The 23,431-nt window shown below is 32.8% G+C and overlaps 1 protein-coding gene across 7 annotated transcripts in view; it reads left to right on the forward strand.

The window, feature by feature from the left end:
- The window catches only part of PHF14 (PHD finger protein 14), a 213,166-nt gene that overhangs the window by 92,353 nt on the left and 97,382 nt on the right, over positions 1 to 23,431 (forward strand). For 6 of the 7 annotated variants that reach the window (XR_007150152.1, XM_047848780.1, XM_047848779.1 and 3 more), the window contains exons 15-16: positions 5,672 to 5,722; positions 5,854 to 5,975. Coding sequence is in view for 6 of the 7 variants with exons in the window: in XM_047848780.1 (XP_047704736.1) it covers positions 5,672 to 5,722; positions 5,854 to 5,975 (173 nt within the window). In the remaining variant the exon portion in view is untranslated. The remainder of the gene's footprint in view (positions 1 to 5,671; positions 5,723 to 5,853; positions 5,976 to 23,431) is intronic. The other variant, XM_047848782.1, reaches the window with a different exon arrangement.

A 23,431-nucleotide genomic window follows, 5' to 3' on the forward strand; every position in this document is an offset into this window, starting at 1 on the left:
GATCACCATTCCATCTGTTATGTGCCAGTAGCCAGTAGAAACAGATGGTGCTTGTTGATACGTATATAGTTTTTATTTTATTTTGAATATCATATGAGCTTTACTAAGTAATTGTTTCCAATATATTGTTTTATGACTGGAAAACATATACTTATTTTTTAAGGAATTTTATGTTACATAAATTTATTTTGAAAAATTAAAAAAATTATATTGAACGATTTTGTACAACTGCCACACAGTTGCTGGCATTGATTCCTCAGCATAAATCCGAATTTTAGCTTAACAGGTTTTCAAGGTTTGACCTGATTGTCCTAATTAACATTGAATTTAGAATTTTGTTCACGAATAACCATTTTCTCTTTTTATGTAGAAATTACACAGGGAGGCATTCCTTATGTTTCTTCTAACCACATATAGCTAGTTTATTAATTGTGAAAAAAAGATACATGTTAAATTTAGAGAAAACACACAAATGAATATGTGAAACCCATTTTAGTGATATCAAAGATGTTGAGGTACTGTCTGTTAGTTTGAAATTTAGTTCATTTGTCAAATGAATCATTCTAACCTTGTGAAAATCATCATGAATATAGCTTCATTGTAAATTAAAATAACCCCAGTGCTCAAGAATTAATTAAAATTTGTTGCATGTTTTCTAGTCCAAATGTTAGTGAAATTACTGAAACATTTAATTATATCTTTCAGATGAATAAACTATTAAAATGATGCTTGGTAGGTAAAAATACTTTATTCCTTTTTAACTTAGATACATTGTCTGTAATACCATGGCACACTTTCTTTGTGGATAGTTTATCACCTTCTGTTTTCAATGTACTGGGGCGCCTGGGTGGCTCAGTCAGTTGAGCGTCCAGCTTCAGCTCAGGTCATGATCTCACGGTTTGTGAGTTTGAGCCCCGCGTAAGGCTCTGTGTTGACAGCTCAGAGCCTGGAGCCTGTTTCAGATTCTGTGTCTCCCTCTCCCTCTGCTCCTCCCCTGCTTATGCTCGCGTGCTGTGCTCTCTCTCTCTCAAAATTAATAAACATTAAAAAAAAAAAAAAAGAAAAAATGTACCAGAGGCAGATAAAGAGCTAGGTAGATGTGATCTATGCAACTCAGATTGTCATTGTTCCCTAGGCAATAATAAAATTCTTACAAAATAACAACACAGAAAAAAAACAGAAATATGTCAAGATTTGGAGTGAGGTTCAAAGAAAGAAATATTTGCAATTGAACCGTCTATCATTGGGAATTCTAGATAATGTATCTGTGTTAAGTTCTAAAGCATATACTTTTTAAATAAAATTCTTCCTTCTTCCACATGCTGTTTTCACCCTGAATTATTATTATTATTATTATTATTATTATTATTATTATGCTTCTAAAATAACATCAACCTCAATGTATATATATCATGAAATGACCACCCAGTTATGAATATTTCTATATATCTAAGATAGAGCAAGCTTTTGGATAATTGAAATTTGTTGCATGAGTTAAACATGTTTTTGTTATTCCTTTTTGCATCATTTCTCCCTTTTTAACTCTTACCCTTACATTTTCTGATTCTTTCAGGGACACCATGTTTAAGATATCTTATCTGTTGCGACTGTAGGCAGTTATGAATTGTCATTATTACAGTGGCTGCCACTTCATTAAAACTAGGAAAAGAAAACTCTTTCCCTCTCTGTCTGCTCCTATCCCATGTATTATCTCCCTCAAAATAAATAAATATTAAAATTAATATTAAAATAAATATTAAAAAAAAAACCTAGGGGGCAAACAACAATTTCCAGTATTTCCCTAGTTGGAGGACTTGGTATGCAAAAAAACTGTGTTTGGATTAATTTTTTTTTTAATATTACTGGTGTGATAAATGCCAAAAAAAGAAGATTGCTGTACTGTACTTTGGTACTGGATTCTATTAGTCATTGTACTGTATAGAATGCCAAGTGGGGTAGATTATAGTGTCATTTTAAGGTATTGAAGTCTCCTCTTCATTGGAAGGAAGTTTCTACTTGTTTCAAAATACAAGAATTTTTCCTTTAGGCATCACACTGTTATAATTTATTTAAGTATTCAAGTGGAAATAAGAGATTTGCTTTCTTGTAATAATTTTACTTATTTCTACTTGGGATTATACTATTAACCTTGGATTTCCATGCAAGAAAAATTACTGAATTAAGAGTTGAGCTACCTGAGTTTGAAGTTTGCCTCTGTCAGTTATCAGCTGTGTAATCATCAAATCACTTCTTTGGACTGCTTTTTCAGAGCTCTAAGATGCTATAATTTCATCTTGTTTATAACACCTCTTTTTTTTTCTGGCTGGAAATTGTTTATGTTACTTGTGTTTTGTTATTTAAAATTACCACAGAAATACATCAAAGATTACCATTTGGTAATAAGTATACTTAATTTAAAATGACTCTTTTGGGTAATTATAAATATATTCATTTTAAAAATAGCACTTTGCAGTGCCTGGGTGTCTCAGTCCATTAAACATTTGACTTCAACTCAGGTCATGATCTCATTGTTCCTGAGTTCTAGCCCCTCGTCTGGCTCTGTGCTAACAGCTTGAAACATGGATCCTGCTTTGGATTCTGTGTTTCCTTCTCTCTCTCTATGCCCACCCCCCACTTATGCACACGTGTGCATGTGCGCACTCTCTCTCTCTTTCTTTCTCCGCACCCCCCATCAGAAATAAGTAAATAAACATTGTAAAAAATAGCACTTTAAAAAAATAGCCTGGGTGGAATCTGACTCTTGATTCCTGCTTAGGTCGTGATCTCATGGTTCGTGGGATCCAGCCCTGCATCAGGCGCTGCGCTGGAAGTGCAGAGCCTGCTTGGGATTCTGTCTCTCCCTCTCTCTGATGCGCGCTCTCTCTCTCTCTCAAAACAATTAAATAAACTTGAAAAAAATAGCACTTTCATCAGACATATACATGGTTAAATAAGAAATTTATTGAGAAATACAACTATGCCATTGTGTGATGGTATCACCTCTTGGCTTTATGCCTTAGGATATTAATTACAGTGTGGGTATGAAAAACTTGCAATTGATGCAATCATATGAGAGGTTAAAGGATTTAAAGTATTAGTCAGAAATGTTAAATTATTGTATATCTTCAAAAGAATTGCAAATATGAACTTAGGACATTCACATATATATTTCAAAAATTAATTCAATGGTTAGATAATTTAAAAACCTGGTAGTAGTTGACTTCTATGCAAAAAAGAACCCCAATTACTGGTAGCAGTTTACTACTAGATAAAGAAACAAACTGAATTGCTACTTCATTACCTAAAGATGGGTTGAATGAAGAAAAATAGGGGAATGTGTGAAGGCCTTTTGGGGATTCTTAGATGTTATGGGACTCAAATGAGTAACTTCAATATTTCCCCTTTGATATTGGTTATTTGGATCACCTTATTGAAATGACCTTATTGCATAAATTATGCAAATTAAAAATAGATCAGTAGAGAAGGGAACAGTAATTTATCCTTTTTGTCAGTTTTATCATTTGTATTATCTAGTATAATTATGAGTTTCAATCTACCCACTTATTTGATTAAAACAAATTTATTGAGCTTTAATGTAGTACATGTTGTATTATTTTTAATTAAGTCAAGAAAGATGAATAGGACAAGGCTTTTACCAGTTTTGTGATGAATTGTGTCAGAGGACAGAAATTAAAGCATAAAGAACAGGAATGTCACAGAAAGGAAAGATGAATATGTAAAGAGCTAGCTTCAAGGTTATAGGTGAAACCTGGATAAGTGTCAGTATTAAGGACTCTTCATACTGATGTTCTCAAACTTTAATGTGTGTATAATTTGCTTGCGGATCTTGTTAAAGGGCAGACTCTAATTCAGTATGTCGAAGTGAGCATGAACTTCTACATTTCTGGCAAGCTCCCAGGGAATGCCAGCATTTATGGGCCATGACTGATATTTTGAGGAGCAAGGCTCAGTACTGTTTTTTGGAAGTAAGAATGGATATATGTAGGTCCTACTCTTAATTATTTTATCTATCTTAAATTTTTTTATCCATGCATTATTCAACCACTGTTTATTTAGTGCTTACTTAGTACCAGATACTTTGCTTCCTGTGTACCAGAGTTACAAAGGTGAATAATTCATTGACTCTGGCAGTAAATTCAGTCAGTAACTTCAAAGATTTTTTTCTTTTTTTGTGTATATGTGTGGAGAAAATATCTTTATTTTTGTGTGTGTTTTCCTTTTTCTTTTTTTTAAAATTTTATTTAAATACAAGTTGGTTAACATATAGCCTAATACTAGTTTCAGAATAGAATTCAGAATAGAATTTAATGATTCATCACTTACATATAACACCCAGTGTTCATGGCAGCAAGTGCCCTCCTTAATGTGTAGGGCCTGCATTTAAAGCCTTTTCCTGGATATAGTCTTTTTCTAACTTATTCAATAATGTAATTAGAACATCCTGATTAGCAGTACATAGAGTTTATAAATTTACTTCCTTTAAATGACTAATTTAGTCACCGCTTGGTTATTTAGGGGTAGATTAAACAGTATGCAATTGGCAATGTTATTAAATGACAGTGGACTCAGTATCATGAAGAATTGAAATGAGAGTAATTTAGGAAGACATCAATGTATTGGACATCATTTCTGTTTAGAATTATTGGTACCTGTTCTAATTTGGGAATGTTCCTTGATCTCAACAGTCAGGCAAAATAATTTGTGGGAATGGTGCCTCCATTCTCTTTTAGTCTCTCTAAAGAGCTGTGGTCTGAACATGGGGATTACACATCTACAGGAGGCTGTCCTATGTGGATAAAGATTGTTAACATATTGGCCGCAAATACCATTGTATTTATATTACTTTTTTTATTAAAAACATTTTTAATGTTTATTTTTGAGAGAGAGTGTGAGCAGGGAAGGAGCAGAGAGACAGACAGAATCTGAAGCAGGCTCCAGGCGCTGAGCTGGCGGCACAGAGCCCGATAATGGGCTTGAACTCATGACCTGTGAGATCATGACCTGAGCCAAAGTCAGACACTTAACCGACTGAGCCACCCAGGCACCCCATATATTATTTTTGAACATGTAGAGGTCATCTTTGTAATAGTAAATATGTTGTGAAATAATTGATGTAAACTTTGAACTAAATTCGTTTAAAGTAAGTAATTTATACCATGTTTTATTTCACCTAGGATTTGGGGACATCTGAGATCTTTTACTCCCACTTTTTTTATGACAGTTAGAAATTCTTTATATTATACAAACATGTATGTACACACATGAGAATACTAGAAGTAGGAGGAGTCCAGGTGTAGCATTTCAGCTATAGAAGCATATAAGTTACGAAAATTGAAATGCTCTAGATAAATCATAATTGTGTGACATGTATAAAGTGTTGAAAAAAATCATTCTGATTTTGGAGAACTTACTTTTCCTATCAGAAATTTGTGTAATTTAAAAGTAAAGAACTTGTAAAGTACATTTAATTTGTTATGTTTTTATCTCTCATAGATAAATTGTTAACAAAATATTGCTAGAGGAATACAGTATTAATTAGAAATACTAATTTTCCAAGTCCTTAACTTAAGCAGTAACATTTAACAGAGAGTATTTTTTTATTATTATTAATTAAACATTAGATATTTCTGTGGCATCTTTTTTTTCTTAGAGAACCAGAGGACGAAAGCGAAGCTTCATTCCTGAGGAAGAAAAACATGAGGTTGGAATAAGTTAAGCATTTTTTACACAGTCTAAACTTTGAAAAACTTTCTTGCTTAAATTATTTCTTTTTTCCTCATATCCAGATTTTGTTTTATGTTTTGTTTTGTTTTGTTTTCTCTTGTATGGCAGGAAAGAATTCCTAGAGAGAGAAGGCAAAGGCAGTCTGTGTTACAGAAGAAGCCTAAGGCTGAAGATTTGCGAACTGAATGTGCAACTTGCAAGGGAACTGGAGACAATGAAAATCTTGTCAGGTAAATGGGATGCTGAGACTTTGTCTTCAGGGCATTAAGGTTCCATCTTCATCATTTTCTCATCACAGATATAATGGGGGAAAAATCACAGTATAGGGCTTTCTTAAAAGCTTATTTAGTGGAAACGGTAGTTCAGAAACATTTCATTCTCTTACTAACCTGCCACACATGGTTATTTTCTGGATTGAGATGTAATTAAGAGTTCAAAATCTGGATTTTGAACACAAGAAACAATTTTCTCTTGACAAGAGCACTTGACACAGTGCTCCGTATATAGAGGCCACAAAAACAATTTGATTTAAACACTTAATACTAAGATTATTACTTTATCTCATAAAATAGCAAAATTACTAAGTTGTTACATATTATAAAAGTTGGAATTTATTAGTAATAATGTTAAGAACAACACTTGTTTATTGACAAGAGCTTCATTAGCACTTCCTTACCATTTATCAAAATGAATGTGTTAAATGCTTCTCTCTTATGAAATAAAGAAAAGTGAAAAGATGGCCTAGGTAGATTTTGTTTTTTGTTTTGTTTTCTTCTTTGTTTCTTTGTTTTGATTTGGTACTTTTTTTTTTCTATCAGACATAATGCTAATCAGGAATCTCAGCTGATGTTGCACAGTGGCTATTCCTGAGGGTGCAGAGACTGTTAATTTTAACCTTTTGTTTCTTTTGTTGAGATGAAGAAATTTATTTAAAACCCTAGGTGAGATGGAGGAGTAGGTGGCACGAAAGGAAACCTCATTTAAAAGAGGTATCATTCTTTCAAAGTACAGTAACAAAGAGTCTTTTGGTATGTTAAGGGAACCCTTTCTGATTTCTTTTAAAAATTTTTTGATAAAACACTATGAAATTAACTGAGGGCATAGAAATTAAGTGTTTCAAAAAGAAAAAGGTGTTGAAACATATATTAGTCCTATTAAATGATTTTAAATATTTGCTTCCAAAATGATGTCATTTGTCATTAAAAATCAAATTTCTGTTTGTTTTCATTCCTCAAAAACATGCAGTTTTAAATTTTATGAGTTTTTTTTTATTCTATCATTAAAGAAGATAAGGAGAAAATAAAAATTCCAGTGAAGAAATGCAAAGTGCTTCAACAAAGTTAAGAAGGTCTATCATATTTGGTCAGTAATTTTTGAAGTAGTACATATAAGATGTCATGAGCACTCTCCTGAAGATGAAACTCATTTAAATTTAGGGTAGAGTAGTTCCTGTATCAGAAGATACACATGAATAATTCTGACCACAATATAATTTTCTGATTTATGTGAATAAAGAAATCCCAAGCATAAGCATAACATGATGGAGTGCATAAAACTGTAAAAATAAATAAAAGGAAAAAAAATCCCATAAAACAGTCTTATATAATGAATAAAAATTCAGTCTAGAGGAAATCCTCTTGGGGTTGAGGGTTGTATTGTGGGATATAATCAATTTGAAACAATAGTTTAAAACATAGCTGGTTATTCTGTTTTTAATTATTTGAACCTATATCAATATCAACCCTCTTATTTATTTTTTTCAAGATAGTTGATTCATGACATTTTTGCTGTAGGACCTATACATTTTTACAGGTTTCTATTTATTTTATTTGCTTGGTCATGTGTTTGAAAGAACCTAGGCTATATGTTCAATTTTTAGTTTAAAAACCACTTTATAGCAAGAGCAAGTCCAACACATCATATCATAGTTGTCATAAAAAAAAGTAGCCACCATCTTCCTTCATTTATAGCTGAAATTTTTAAAATAGTATTAGGCTTTCCTATCACTTATTTAATTAGTTTCTCCTATAAAATTTCCTTTCCTAATTGCATTATTATAACTTGCCAGAGTCTGGGATTTGGTGGAAAGTCTCCTGGAAGGTAAAGATATTTTTGTTACTCTAGAAATAATGAATATACAAAGTCTTCTTCCTTGATTTTGCCTTGTTAAGAAGATAACATCACAGATTTTCTGCAAAGGTTTTAAAGAGGTAATGAAGAGGGAATTAAATGTTTTATAAATATTATATAGTAATGTTTTTGAGGACAAAATAAGCTGGATATAAAGCAGTGCCATAAAATGTTTTATGGTTATAATGTGAATCTTCTGTAAAAAAGAAATACATATTCAATTTAAGCACTGTTGCTCTTGAGTTAAAGAAGAATTTTATTTTATGTAGAATTTCATGTGTTTTTTAAAAAGATAATCGTATAAGCTATTATCTGCCATTTCCCTTAACATCTCTTTTATTTTGTAATTGGCACCATTATCGCTTGCAAATCATTCCCACAAAGGTTCACACTTTTATGATTAAGTTGCATCTTAAATATTGTGTACACATGCTATTTTTTAACTTTAATTTTAAGACATTTTAAATGAAACTTTATTTTTCCCAAAGATATATTTCAGTGCTTAGTCAGAGATACATTAAACTTACTATGTCTGTTAGGTTCTCTTATAAAATTAAACTTCTTGGGTGGTAATTTAATTAATAGTCTTTTGCTGAATATATTTTCTCAAGTTCCTTTGAACTAATGTACATGACTCACTAGAACCTGCTGTTTAGCAGCTTTGATTTTGAAACCACACTTCTCTATGTAATTCAGGCTATATAAAAAATTCTTTCCTAATTATTTTCTTGCTTTTTCAGTTATTGTATATGTGTATATGTGAATTTACATGTGGAATTTTTTAATATCATTGGAAATTGAGTTCAGTTAATCAGTTAACTGTAATATTAGTTTCCAACTGTTATTTTCAGTTTGCCTCTAAGTTTTTCTCAGGTCTTTGACAAGTAATTTACCATTTCTGTGTCTCAGTTTTTCCCTCTATTGTACATGATCAAAATTATACTCTTTTCCATTAGGGACTTATATAAATAACTACTGAGTGATCATATTTTTTCCGTATAAAATAGTAGGGTAGTGGTATTATTTAGTAATACAAAGGATACATATATGTGGGCTCTGAAATAAGGGTTCCAGTTGGTAAATATGTTGCGGTAATAATACATGCTTATTTTTTGCTTTTCAGAAAATGTGCACGTCCTGTTTTTGTATCTAATTATTTCTAGAATATGGGGGACAGAAAACTTGAATTTGTTGAAACATGTTCTCTAAAATAATTAGACTGAACTATTTGCACTAGACATGAAGAATCTGAAAATGATCAAAGTCTTAAAGAGAAGGATGGTTTATAGTATCTTACAAATTTTTTAAAAATACTGCTTCCTTTTTGCCATTTGCTTTTAACATTTAATTAAAAATTATGTGGGAAGTTTCCAATTAAAATGTATTTTTTTTTATGCTACTGAGGGCTAAAGACCAAAATGAAATTCTGTTTTGAAATTGTGAAGTCTTTTTAGGCATTTATCTCTTTGTAATGGATGTTCTTTGTTCTAGGTAGTTATGGCCCATGCAGTGATCTAGTATTTGTTTTTGTTTCCACATTTCTGGCACATTTAATACTCAGTAAATGCTTGGTAAATGAATGACTACTTCATAATAACTAATGACTGATTATTCTTTGCTGAATTAATTAAAAAAATGTATACTGTTACAATTTATTCCTAGAACAAATTCGTCATTAAATAGAAGTATTTGGTGAAAATATTTAAAAGCCTTAATAAAGGAGGATTGCTTTTATGTCATTAAAGAATAGGGGATTATTTGTTTCTGTGTATTAGGGAAGGAAATAGGAACTACAGACTTGAGATTAGTTAGTTGATGCATCAGTGTAATAATAGAAATGAAGTGATCCCTCTTCTTGATCATATTTGACTTGCAAAAGATAGATTTTTAGATATAGGTGGGCCTTTCTTCTAAGTCTTCATTAAACTATCAAATTAAGAATAAGACCAAACTTTTAGACCTCAAATTTTACTTTAACTGTGCAAACTCATTGTGACACATTTTATTACTTAATGGGAGATAGGAGAGAGGGAAAAGGTTTCTAAAACTAAGAACCCTAGAATCCATTGTCACCTTGAATAGCATCTTTAATTTTATCTTGTATTGTTGCTATTACTCAGACACATTGAGTGTAGGAAATGATCTATGAAGCTATTTCACTTTTATAGCTATGTCCACACTATTCAACACTTATTACTATATTCTCCTTGAGTATATGGCAAATTACATAGATATTTAACCATTTTAGTTATGAGATGAGGATGTCTGTTTGGTCTCTTAACAATATTATTAGCACTTTTATTTAGTTCCCATTTTAAACATCTGGATTCTGAGTTTTCCCCCCGAAACTAAATTTAATTGTATCATAAGCTGTTGGAACACCAGCAAGAATTTATATTTATCAGATTTGTATTTCAAATATTAGTCTTTGATTACTCAGATGTTTTTAAATTACCTGTTTTGTTCTAACATAGATGGAGGCTTATTAGATTGCCTGTGTCATAGTTGAGAAGGTGTTTTCTGGTAGAGATTTTATTAGACTGGAGAGTAAAGCTAAGATTAGTTACAACTTCAGTTACTATATTCATAGGACATCGGTTTGCTGAAAATGGATTGTTTTAAATTACTTAAAAAAATGAAACCTGGTGTTATTTTTTAAGAACAGTTGAGATTACAGCTGATAGATTTCTTAAAACAAATAGCATGTATTATTTTATTTTGATTACATACTTGTTAGTTTATTATTTCTTGTGCAATTTATCACATAATCATTCTTAATGATAAAATTTGCATACTCATGTAGGAGTTTCATGATTGTAAGTGATGGTGTAAATATATATTATTTGGATACTTATGAATTAAAACTTAGAAATAACTACAAGTTTTAAAATGATTTGTGTCTTCTAAAAAATTTCAAATGTATTAAAAACAGACATTCCTGTACAAAGACATTTCTGTACAAACTTCTGTTTTTATTCTTTGCTTCTATCAGCAATTACAAGGATAAGTTTTAGGTTTTTGTTTTACTTGTTTTGTCTTGTATTCCTGAGTCAGTGGTTAGTACCATTGAATTACTGTATTCTAAAGGACTATTTCTAAAACTTGGATTTTAATATTTCTTTCAGTTATATGTGGTAAAATGTATCCTCTCATGTCACCCTGACAGCCTTTGTGTTATACCGCTTTCTTCAAGTTTGGCTGTTACTCTGTCTGGTATATATTTAACTTGGCTTTTCACTCTTGAAAGTATAACCATCTTGAAGGCATAGTCTCTGTTTCACTTACCCTCATAAACCTTTATGTTCTCGCTCCAAGTTACTGAACACCAACCCCCACCCTCACCAACCATGATGGTTAGTGGCTGACACACTTCATAGGAAGTTGTATTATGGAATCATTGCCAGGATATTAAATCTGACTAATTGTTATGTTAGATTTAATATAAAAGACAAAGAGCAGCATACAAAGATTTCTCAGAAGACATATGGACTTCCTGTACTCTTGGCTTGAAGAAATAATGCTGCCTAACTCCTTTAACAGGGTTCACATCAAAAGAGAAGAAAAGTCTGGCATTCTAAATCCAAACTGATGAAGCTTTAGGAATTAAATGTAAACAAGGAACATAATTATGAACTCTTTGAACATTTATTTTCTTAGATATTTAACTGTTCTTTTATTTTTATATATAATTTTAATAACGATTATAGAAACAGTTGCTTTTGAAGGAAATTCTGATATGATTAGTGAATAATATCTAATACTGAAGCAAGATTAAAATTCAGTAAAATTAGAACACCTATTTCTGTCACTTTCTGGAGTGTTTAACATAATTACGTCTTTATTTTGAGAAATACTAATAAATCTCCATTTTGTTTAGTACACAGTTGATTTTAACTTTTGATATCTTTTACAAAGGTATTGCTTTATGAGATCATCTTTAGTAATGAAAGCTTAATTTATTATTCTTGAAAACATGGTGGTTTAATTGTGTTAACTTTTAAAAAGCTACTTAATTGGATAAGCTTAATACTACACATAAAACTATAAGAATGCAAATAGTTAATACATGAATAATGCTAGAATGTATAAAGAATTCAGTCTGATTATTGATTAACAAAGATGTTTTTCTTTATTATCAAAGATAAGTAGGAGAAAAGGGAGCATATATATTGCAATTATTTACAGTTTTAAAATATATTATCCTTTATGATATATTTTTAAAAGTAGATATTTTTTTTTAAATTTTTTTTCAATGTTTATTTATTTTTGGGACAGAGAGAGACAGAGCATGAACGGGGGAGGGGCAGAGAGAGAGGGAGACACAGAATCGGAAACAGGCTCCAGGCTCTGAGCCATCAGCCCAGAGCCTGACGCGGGGCTCGAACTCACGGACCGCGAGATCGTGACCTGGCTGAAGTCGGACGCTTAACCGACTGCGCCACCCAGGCGCCCCTAAAAGTAGATATTTTTTGAATTTGAATGTAGACAACAGAAAATTAAAAGTAAAAAAGTGGCTCTACCTAAATAGAAACTTAATCATACATGTTTTGTTTCAGTGTTTTAAAATCTAGACTATGTCAACTACATAGACAAACAACAATTTAATGTCCCTAAAATTGTGAATTCTGAAGTAATAATGAAATGATTAAACAAGCTTAGACAGTTTCATGGAAATATTGTGTCCATATTAAAATTTATTTAAAAGTGTCATGTCCCTTAGTTCTCTGTTTGCTTGAGTTTAGAATATATAGGAAGACGTTACATAATTGCTAACCCAAACAACTACGATATGTGAATTTACTAAGTTCGTGTGTGTGTGTGTGTGTGTGTGTGTGTGTGTGTGTATGTGTATGTGTATGTGTATGGTCTGTTACATACAATGGAATGCATAAATGTTAAGTGAATAAATTGATGACGTTTAACAAAAGCAGGTACTCCTATAACCCCCCATTTCTAATACGATCTGGAACATTTTCATCACTTCCAAAAATTGTGCTGTTGTCCAGTCAGTCATTCTTTCCAAAGGCACCTACTTTTCTATTTTTCAAACTTATGTTACTTTTCCTTTTCCTCTTCCTCTTGTAGAATTTCATATGAATGATATGTTAATTTTTATTTGATATCAGCTGTTTCTAATGGGTATGTGAAGGAATCCCACTGTGGTTTTAATTTGTATTATTCTGATCTATATTGATATATGAGGATGTTGATAGGCAAGTCAGTTAATCTCTGTGGATCTCTGTTTTCTTATTTTAGGAGAAGAATTTCGGCTCTATCATATCTGAGGTCTAGCACACTAGCTCCGATAATCAAAAATTATATGATATTCCAAGTCCCCAAGTCCATACTGCTTATTTGTTTACATTCTTTCACAAGCCCTCCATGGAAACACATTTTGTCAGTAACATTTCTCTCTAGGCTACTCTGTATGTAGAATGTAATTATGTTTTCTTCAGTCTCCAAAAAAAAAAAAAAATTTCTTAGAGTGAAAGCTGTTTTCATGTTGTGGTGTCTCATTTACCTAAATAGGAGGGGAAAGTAATTTAATTCACAACTTCATCTTTCATTGATAAATAGCAAATACTTCTTTTCTTTTTAAAAAATAAATATATTGAGATCCAGTGTTTGAACTGCAAAATCAGCCATTATAAGTGTAGAGCATAATAATGACTTTTACTACATTTGTTAAGTGATTTGCTATCACTAAAATCCAGTTTTACAATATTTCCATCACCTCAAAAACTTCTATGCCTGTTTACTGTCAGACCTAGTTTCCACCTTCAGCCTTAGGCAACCTCTGCCAACATTTCCCTACCAGTTCCTCATAGCCTATTTACTTTCCTGTCCTGCTCTTTTCATCTTAATATTACCATTATACATATTTCTTGTTACAGATTTTTTTAAAATTTTTTTCCTAAAGGCAACAAAGATTCTTTTTCTGATCCAAGCTTTAGTCAGTCTCCTGAACCTCCTCCTAGGCTCATCTGTGTACTTCTTTGTAAAACACAGGTTTAGCAAGAACTCTGCTAAGTCACTTTTATTTTTTAATCTTTAACGTTAGTTTTTATTTTTGTAATGTTTTTCTCATACAAATAATTTTTACCTCTCAGTTAATCTCACCTTTTCACTCAATTTCAGGTATTGTCCTGAATTTCTCGCCTCCAACATCTCTTAATTTTAATGCTGTTTTAATCCTGTTGTGGTTTTTTTGTTTAATTTTTTTATTGAAGTATAATTAGCATATAGTGTTATTATATTAGTTTCAGCTGTGTAATATAATGATTTAACAATTCTATAAATTACTCAGTGTTCATCACAGTAAGTATACTGTTAATCCTCTTTATCTCTTTCACTTATCCCTCCACCCACCTCCCCTCTGGCAGCCACCAGTTTGTTCTCTAAGAATCTGCTTTTTTATTTGCCCTTTTTTCTTTGTCTGATCATTTGTTTTGTTTCTTAAACTCCATGTATGAATGAAATCGTACTCTACTTGTCTTTCTCTAACTTATTTCACTTAGCACAGTATCCTCTGGCTCCATCCAGTTTGTTCCAAATGTCAAGATCTCATTCTTTTTTAGAGAGTACTAATCCAGTGCATGTACACACACATACACACCATCTCTTCTTTATCCATTCGTTTGTCAGTAGACACTTAAATACTTGACTTGCTTCCACATCTTGTCTGTTGCAAATGATGCTGCCGTAAATATAGGGGAGGATATATCTTTGAATTCATGTTTTTGTTTTCTTTGGGTAAATACTCAGTGGTGGAATTATTGGATAATATGGTAATATTGTTTTTAATTTTTTGAGGAACCTCCATATTGTTTTCCAGAGTGGCTGCACCAGTTTGCATTCCCACCAACAGGGCAAGAGAATTCCTTTTCTTCTACATTCTTGTAACACTTGTTTCCTTTGTTTTTTATTTTAGCCTTTCTGACAGGTGTGAGGTGACACCTCACTGTAGTTTTTTTTTAATTATTTTTTTAACATTCATTCATTTTTGAGAGACACAGAGAGACAGAGCATGAATGGGGGAAGGGCAGAGAGAGACACACACACACAGAATTCAAAGCAAGATCCAGACTCTGAGCTGTCAGCACAGAGCCCGACATGGGGCTTGAACTCACTAACCGCGAGATCATGACCCAAGCCAAAGTCGGATGCTTAACTGACTGAGCCACCCAGGCGCCCCTCATTGTAGTTTTCATTAGCATTTTGCTGATGATGAGTGATGTTGAACATCTTTTCATGTGTCTGTCAGTCACGTGGATGTATTCTTTGGAGAAATGTCTGTTGATGTGCCCATTTTTTGATTGGATTTTTTTGGTGTGTTAACTTTTATAAGTTCTTTATATAGTTTAGATATTAACCCCTTATCAGATGTATTATTTGCAAATATCTTCTCCTATCCATAGGTTGCCTTATGCTTTTGTTGATAGTTTCCTTTACTGTAGAAGAGCCCTTTTTTTTTTTTTTTTTGGTGCAGTCCCAAGTAGTTAAATTTTGCTTTTGTTTCTCTTGCCTGAGGAGACATACCTAGAAAAATGTTGCTAAGGCTGACGTAAAAGAAACTACTCCCAATGTTTTCATCTAGGAGTTTTATGGTTTCAGGTCTCATATTTAGCTCTTTAATCCATATTAAGTTTATTTTTGTGCATAGTGTAAGAAAATGGTCTAGTTTTCAGTTTTGTTTTATGTGTAGCTGTCCAGTTTTTCCCAGCACCATTTGTTGAAAAGCCTATCTTTTCTCCATTGTATATTCTCATCTCTTTTTGTTGTGGTTTAACTATCCAGTTATGCTTGGGTTTATATCTGTTCTCTATTCTGTTCCATCGATCTATGTGTCTGTTTTTGTGCCAGTACTATATTGTTATGATTACAGCTTTGTGGTATAATTTGTAATCTGGAATTGTGGTACTCCCAGCTTTGTTTTTCTGTCTCAGGATTGCTTTGGCTCTTCAGGGTCTTTTGTGGTTCCATACAAATTTTAGGATTGTTTGTTCTAGTCCTGTGACAAATGTTGGTATTTTGATAGTGATTGCATTAAATCTGTAGATTGTTTTGGGTAGATTGCTTTCTGAACATTTAAATAATGTTGGTTCTTCCAATTCATGGGCATGAAATATCTTTTCATTTGTGTCATCTTCAATTTCTTTCATGGATTTTTTTTCCATTAATTACTTTTCATTCATTTGTTTTTATTTTTTTTATTTAAAAATTTTTTTTCATTTACATCCAAGTTATTATAGCATATACTGCATCATTGATTTCAGGAGTAGATTCCTTAATGCTCCTTACCCATTTAGCTCATACCCCCTCCCACAATCCCTCCAGTAACCTTCTGTTTGTTCTCCATATTTAAGAGTCTCTGATGTTTTGTCCCCCTCCCTGGTTTTATATTATTTTTGCTTCCCTTCCCTTGTGTTCATCTGTACTGGATCTTAAAGTCCTCATATGAGTGAAGTCATATGATAGTTGTCTTTCTCTGACTAATTTCGCTTAGCATAGTACCCTCTAGTTCCACCCATGTAGTTGCAAATGGCAAGATTTCTTTCTTTTTGATTGTTGAATAATATGCCATTGTGCGTGTGTGTATGTGTATGTGTGTGTATGTATATATACACACACACGCACATATATATATATACGTATACACACACACACACATATATATGTGTGTATATATATATATATATATATATATATATATATATATAAAACTTCTTTATCCATTCATCCATTGATGGACATTTGGGCTCCTTCCATACATTGGCTTAGTTGATAGTGCTCCTATAAACATTGGGGTGCATGTGCCCCTTCAAAACAGCATACCTGTATCCTTGGGTAAATACCTAGTAGTGCAATTGCTGGGCCGTAGGGTAGTCCTATTTTTAATTTTTTGAGGAACCTCCATACTTTCTTCCAAAGTGACTGCACCAGTTTGCATTCCCACCAGCAGTGCAAAAGAGATCCCTTTTCTCTGCATCCTCGCCAACATCTCTTGTTGCTTGAGTTGTTTATTTTAGCCATTCTGACTACTGTGATGTGGTATCTCTTTGTGGTTTTGATTTGCATTTCCCTGATGATGAGTGATGTTGAGCATTTTTTCATGTGTCTGTTTGCCTTCTGGATGTCTTCTTTGGAAAAATGTGTATTCATGTCTTTTGCCCATTTTTCACTGGATTATTTGTTTTTTGGGTGTTGAGTTTGATAAGTTCTTTATAGATTTTGGATACTACCCCTTTATCTGATATGTCATTTGCAAATATCTTCTCCCATTCCGTTGGTTGCCTTTTAGTTTTGCTGATTGTTTCCTTCACTTTGCAGAAGCTATTTATTTTGATGAGGTCCCAATAGTTCATTTTTGCTTCTGTTTCCCTTGCCTCTGGAGATGTGTTGAGTAAGCAACAGTAAGTTGCTGTGGCCAAGATCAAAGAGGTTTTTGCCTGCTTTCTCCTCAAGGATTTTGATGGCTTCCTTTCTTACATTGAGGTCTTTCATCCATTTTTGAGTTTATTTTTGTGTATAGTGTAAGAAAGTGGTCCAGGTTCATTCTTCTGCATGTTGATGTCGTTTTCCCAGCACCACTTGCTGAAGAGACTGTCTTTATTCCATTGGATATTCTTTCCTGCTTTGTCAAAGATTAGTTGGCCATACGTTTGTGGGTCCATTTCAGGGTTCTCTATTCTGTTCCATTGATCTGAGTGTCTGTTCTTGTGCCAGTACCAGACTGTCTTGATGATTGCAGCTTTGTAGTATAGCTTGAAGTCCGGGATTGTGATGCCTCCAGCTTGGGTTTTCTTTTTCAAGATTGCTTTGGCTATTTAGGGTCTTTTCTGGTTTCATACACATTTTAGAATTGTTTGTTCTAGCTCTGTGAAGAATGCTGGTCTTATTTTGATAGGGATTACATTGAATAGGTAGAGTGCTTTGGATAGTATAGACATTTTAACAATATTTGTTCTTCCTATCCAGGAGCATGGAATCTTTTTCCATTTTTTTGTGTCTTCTTCAGTTTCTTTCATAAGCTTTCTATAGTTTTCAGTGTATACATTTTTGACGTGTTTGGTTATATTTATTCCTAGGTATTTTATGGTTTTTGTGCAACTGTAAATGTGATCGATTCCTTGATTTCTCTTTGTCGCTTCATTGTTGGTGTATAGGAATGCACGCGATTTCTGTGCGTTGATTTTATATCCTGCAAATTTGCTGAATTCATGAGTCAGTTCTAGCAGTTTTTTGGTGGAATCTTTTGGGTTTTCCATATAGAGTATCCTGTCATCTGCAAAGAGTTCAAGTTTGACCTCCTCCTGGCTCGTTTGGATGCTTTTTATTTCTTCGTGTTGTCTGATTGTTGAGGCTAAGACTTCCAATACTGTGTTGAGTAACAGTGGTGAGAGTGGACATCCCTGTCTTGTTCCTGACCTTAGGGGGAAAGGTCTCTGTTTTTCCCCATTGAGGATGATGTTAGCGTTGGGTGTTTCGTATATGGCTTTTATGATCTCGAGGCATGATCCTTCTATCCCTACTTTCTTGAGGGTTTTTATCAAGAAAGGGTGCTGTATTTGGTCACATGCTTTCTCTGCATTTGAAAGGATCATGTGGTTCTTGTCCTTTCTTTTATTGATGTGATGAGTCACATTGATTGTTTTGTGGATCATTGATGTTTTATATACCTCCTTGGTTAAGTTTATTCCTAGGGACTTTATTATTTTATTATTATTTTATATCCTAGATATTCCTATTATTTACAGTTCTGAGGTGCAATTGTAAATGGGATTATTTCTTAATTTATCTTTCTGCTACTTCATTATTAGTGTAAATAAATTCAACTGGTTTTTGCGTATTAATTTTGTATCTTATGAGTTTACTGAAATCATTTTTCAGTTCTAGTAGTTTTTTGGTTGAGTCTTTCTGCAAACAGTGAAAGTTTTACTTTTTCCTTACCAATTTGGATGCTGTTTATTTCTTTTGTTGTTGTTTGATTACTGTGAGTAGAACTTCCAGTACTATGTTGAAGAAGTGGCAAGAGTAGACATTCTTGTTCTGTTCCTGATCTTAGAGGAAAAGCTGTCAGGTTTTCACCACTTAGTATGATGTTGGCTCTGAGTTTTTCATATCATGGTCTTTATTATACTGAGATATGTTTCCTCTAAATCTGCTTTATTGAGGGTTTTTGTCATGGATATGTGTTGTACCTTGTCAAATGCCTTTTCTGCATCTTTGCGATGCTCATGTTTTTTATCCTTTTTTCTTTTTCATGTGATGTATCACATTGATTTGAAAATATTGAACCATCCTTTTATTCCTGAAATTAATCCCACTTTATCCTGATTGATTTTTTTAAATGTATTGTTGAATTCTGTTTGCTAATATTTAGTTGATGATTTTTATATCATCACAGATACTGGCCTATAGTTTTTTGTTATTGTTGTCTTTTTCTGGTTTTGGTATTAATACTGGCCTCATAGAATGAATTTGGAAGTTTTTCTTCCTCCTCTATATTTTTGGAATAGTTTGAGAAGAGTAAATATTACCTCTTCTTTAAATGTTTGTTAGAATTCACCTGTGAAGCTATCTGGTCCTGTACTTTAGCTTGTTGGGAGGTTTTTTTTTGTTTGTTTTTTTGTTTTTGGTTTTTTTTTTTTATTAGTGATTCAGTTTCATTGTTAGTAATCGATTTGTTCAAATTTTTTATTTCTTCCTGATTCAGTTTTGGAAGATTATGTTTCTAGGAATTTATCCATTTCTTCTAGGTTATTGAATTTGTTAGCATATAATTTTTCATAATATTCTCTTATAATCCCCTTGTTTCTGTGATGAAGTTGATCTTTTCAAAGAAACAGCTTCTGGTTTCATTTATCTGTTATGTTCTTTTGGTCTCTATTTCATTTATTTCTTCTCTAATCTTTATTATTTACTTCCTTCTATTGGCTTTGGGCTTTGTTCTTTTTCTAGCTCTTATAGGTGTTAGATTGTTTATCCTGCTAAGTCACCTCAGCTAGAATCCCCTGCCCTTGATATCTGATCATCCTAGATATCTGCTCTGGTTCCTCACCTTCCGCTTTCCTCCAGGTAATGTCTGATCACCTGGGCTATCTTCAGCAACAGTCTTCTTGGGTTGGTTTAGCCAGAATTTCTCCTTATCTTTGATGTTTCCCTTAGTAATTTTCCACCCACTAACCCCCACCCTTTTCCTTGGCCATAAATTCCCACTTGGCAATGCTGTATTCAGGGCTGAGTTGCTTCTTTCCTACTGTAAGATCACATTGCAAGTGGTCCTAATACCTATTGTGATGGTCCCAAGTGTGATTGGATATTTTTTTTTAGCAGAGGAACTTCTAATTAGATACACTAAAAGGGGTCTTGAAATGTGAAAACATCCTATTTTATTCCCTCTTCAACTCAATATTTTCTTTTAAGTTTTTTTTTTAAGTTTATTTATTTTGAGAGAGAGAGATAGCAGGACAAGGGCAGAGAGAGGGAGGCAGAGAATTCCAAGCAGGCTCCACACTGTCAGTGCAAGAGCCCGATGTAGGGCTCGAACTCCCAAACCACGAGATCATGACCTGAGCTGAAGTCAGACAGTTAATTGACTTAGCCACCCAGGTGCCCCTCGATATTTTTAAACATTGGATATTTTTAAAAGAAGCCCACTAGATTTATGTAAAAAGCCTAAATTTTATTAAATTTTATTATCTCTTATATTGGGAGACAGTATTATGTAACATGATTAGTTTGAGGATTTATAGCTACTCAGTTGAGTTTGAAACCTGTTTCTGTGAGTTAGCGCTGCCCTTGTCTTTCTTGTGCCTTAGTTTCCTTACCTGTAAAATAGCAATAATCAATAGTGCTTACCCCTTAGGTTGTTGGAGGATTAAATGAGATCAATGCGAATATAGGGGTTGGCTAAATGGTTAGGGAATTGTAAATGTTCTGCATATGCCAACAACAACAATTGTAATAAAACACTTATGTACCAGGTACCATACATATTTAATCATTTAATGCTCATCCTATGAGCTAAGGAGTATTATTATCTCCATTGAATTGAAGAGGAAACCATGATATAGAGGACTTAGGTAAATTCCCAGAAGTTGCATAGACTAGAAAGTAGTGGAGCTGATATTCAGATTCAGGCTGTCAGGCTCTAGCGTCTGTACTGTTAACCCTATATATTCTTAGCATAATTTGCATTTCAGCTCCCTGGTTAGATGAAACTTGCCGTTGATAAATGTATTTGTTGTAGGCTAAATGATGACAGCCCTTTAGGATGATTTGATATTGTGTTTATTTTATAGTTTACATGATATTCTTTGAGACTTCAGTGCTATAATCTTCATTCTCCTAACCATGCTATTTGAGTTTCTTTGATATGAAGATTTCTTAAAATGTACTACGTTTTCTTTTTTAATTTTAGATGTTATTGAATTGTTCTTTATTTATGTTTTATACTGAATGAGGATCATAGCACTAATAATGGATCCAACCTTTGACGATGTTTGTCTCTGTGTTGTTTGTTTTTAAAGAAATATACCTTTGCCTTTTTAGGGGGCAAGATTACATTCTTTTCAGATATTTTAAGAAATGTTAATATCTAAAAGGTATATGACTGTAATATGTTCACATAATATTTATGTTGTGTATGTACATATAAAATATATTAAAATACATACAACTTTAATGCCATATATATTAATTGAAGGTTGCTGTTTGTTAAAATCTGTGATGCCATCTATGTGTTTACTTTTTGATTATTGGTAATTTTAATTGTGGTCATCTATTTACTAAATGCTTTTGAAGTCCCTTTGTCTTGTCTTAAAGAACAACACACATCAATGCTATGCTGTAATTGTAGATTAAGGAAATTTCTGAATATACCAGCACAATGACATGAAATTTTAAGAGAGGTGTATTTGTATTAACCACCAGTTGTGCAAAAAAAGAAAAAAAAAAATTACAAGCATAGTATCTTTGCATCTTGTCAATTGTATTTGTAGAACAGATACATGTTACATATTATAGGCCTCTTGATTATTATCTGAGGGTTATTTGGAGAGGAGGGATCATGTAAATAGTGAAACAATACAAGATAATAGACAAAGATTGTGGTCCTTTGAAATTTAGTTAGCTTAACAAATAAGACATTATCATTTTAGAATATTCATGAAATAAATGTTAATTTTTTTTTTTTTTAGTTGAGAATTTGAGTCTTACTTCAGGATACATGAAACTGAGACTTAAATCTAAGAAATATACAACTTAAGAATTACATAACTGTAGGGAAATCTTGCTCATATTTTAAAATGTGTGTATACATGCATGTGCACGTGTATTTTAGTTAGCTGTATGCTATTTGAACAGAAATGATTATACATTTCTGTTTTATTAAGGACAGAGAAGAGAAACTATTAAGCTTCCTTTTCCCTCATTCTTCTTATTCACACATTCTCTGTAATGTGCGTCATTAGTATAACTTTAATATTCCAGTTAATAGTGTTGACATGTATGGAGAGACTGTTAATAAGGAAAATAAGGATGATAATTTTTCTGCTTATTAACAGAAGAAAATCTCTCTTTTTGAGAGCGGTAGTACGTTTAATATTTAATAGACTCAAAAAATGAGCCTCACTTGAAAACTTAATCAGCCAAGAAAAACGGTAGGGAGGGCATAGAGCTAAAATTGAGAGGTTAGAATCTGAGGTAAGGCTTTGCCAGCAAGAGGCTGTGTCACCATCAGGAATGAAGATAACTTCTTTGGGAACTAGTTGTCTCATTCATAAAATGAGTGGTGTACTAGATCAATTTGAAAATCCCCTTTAATTTTCATTCTGTGATTTTATAATAGTATAGCAATGAAGACAAAATTCAGAAATTAAAGTTATTTGGGTGTATGGAATTCTGAATAATTTACAGCATAAAACTTTCACCAACAGTGGTATTTTTAATTGTATTATTAGCCTGTAATATTTTTCTGATTTAAAAAAAAATGAGTTATACATTTTATAGATAGTAGCCTACCAAAATATGTGAGTTATTATAAAGCAGATACTTTTCAGTTTTCAGGTTTGTGAGAAATGGCTTATAGTAGAAATGTTTTCTTTTAATCTGGAAGCTTTTTTCTTACTAATTTTCTAAGGTAAAATATTCTAGGTTGAACTTTTAAGTAGGCTAAATTATATTATGGATAAAAATGACAGGTTATTGGGGCACCTGGCTCAGTTGGTTAAGTGTCCGACTCTTGGTTTCAGCTCAGCTCATGATCTCATGGTTCATGAGTTTGAGTCCCACTTTGGGCTCTGCGCTGGCAGCAGGGAGCCTGCTTGGGATTCTCATTTCTCATTCTCTCTCTCTCTCTCTCTCTCTCTCTCTCTCTCTCTCTCTCTCTTCCCCCCCACCCCCTTGTCTCTCTCCCTTTCTCTCTACTCCTCCCCTGCTCTTCCTCTCTCAAAATAAACATTTAACAATAAAAGTTAGGGGCGCCTGGGTGGCTTGGTCGGTTAAGCGTCCGACTTTGGCTCAGGTCATGATCTCACAGTCCGTGAGTTCGAGA

Source organism: Prionailurus viverrinus, chromosome A2 (genome assembly GCF_022837055.1).
Source record: "Prionailurus viverrinus isolate Anna chromosome A2, UM_Priviv_1.0, whole genome shotgun sequence".
NCBI classification, from domain to species: domain Eukaryota; kingdom Metazoa; phylum Chordata; class Mammalia; order Carnivora; family Felidae; genus Prionailurus; species Prionailurus viverrinus.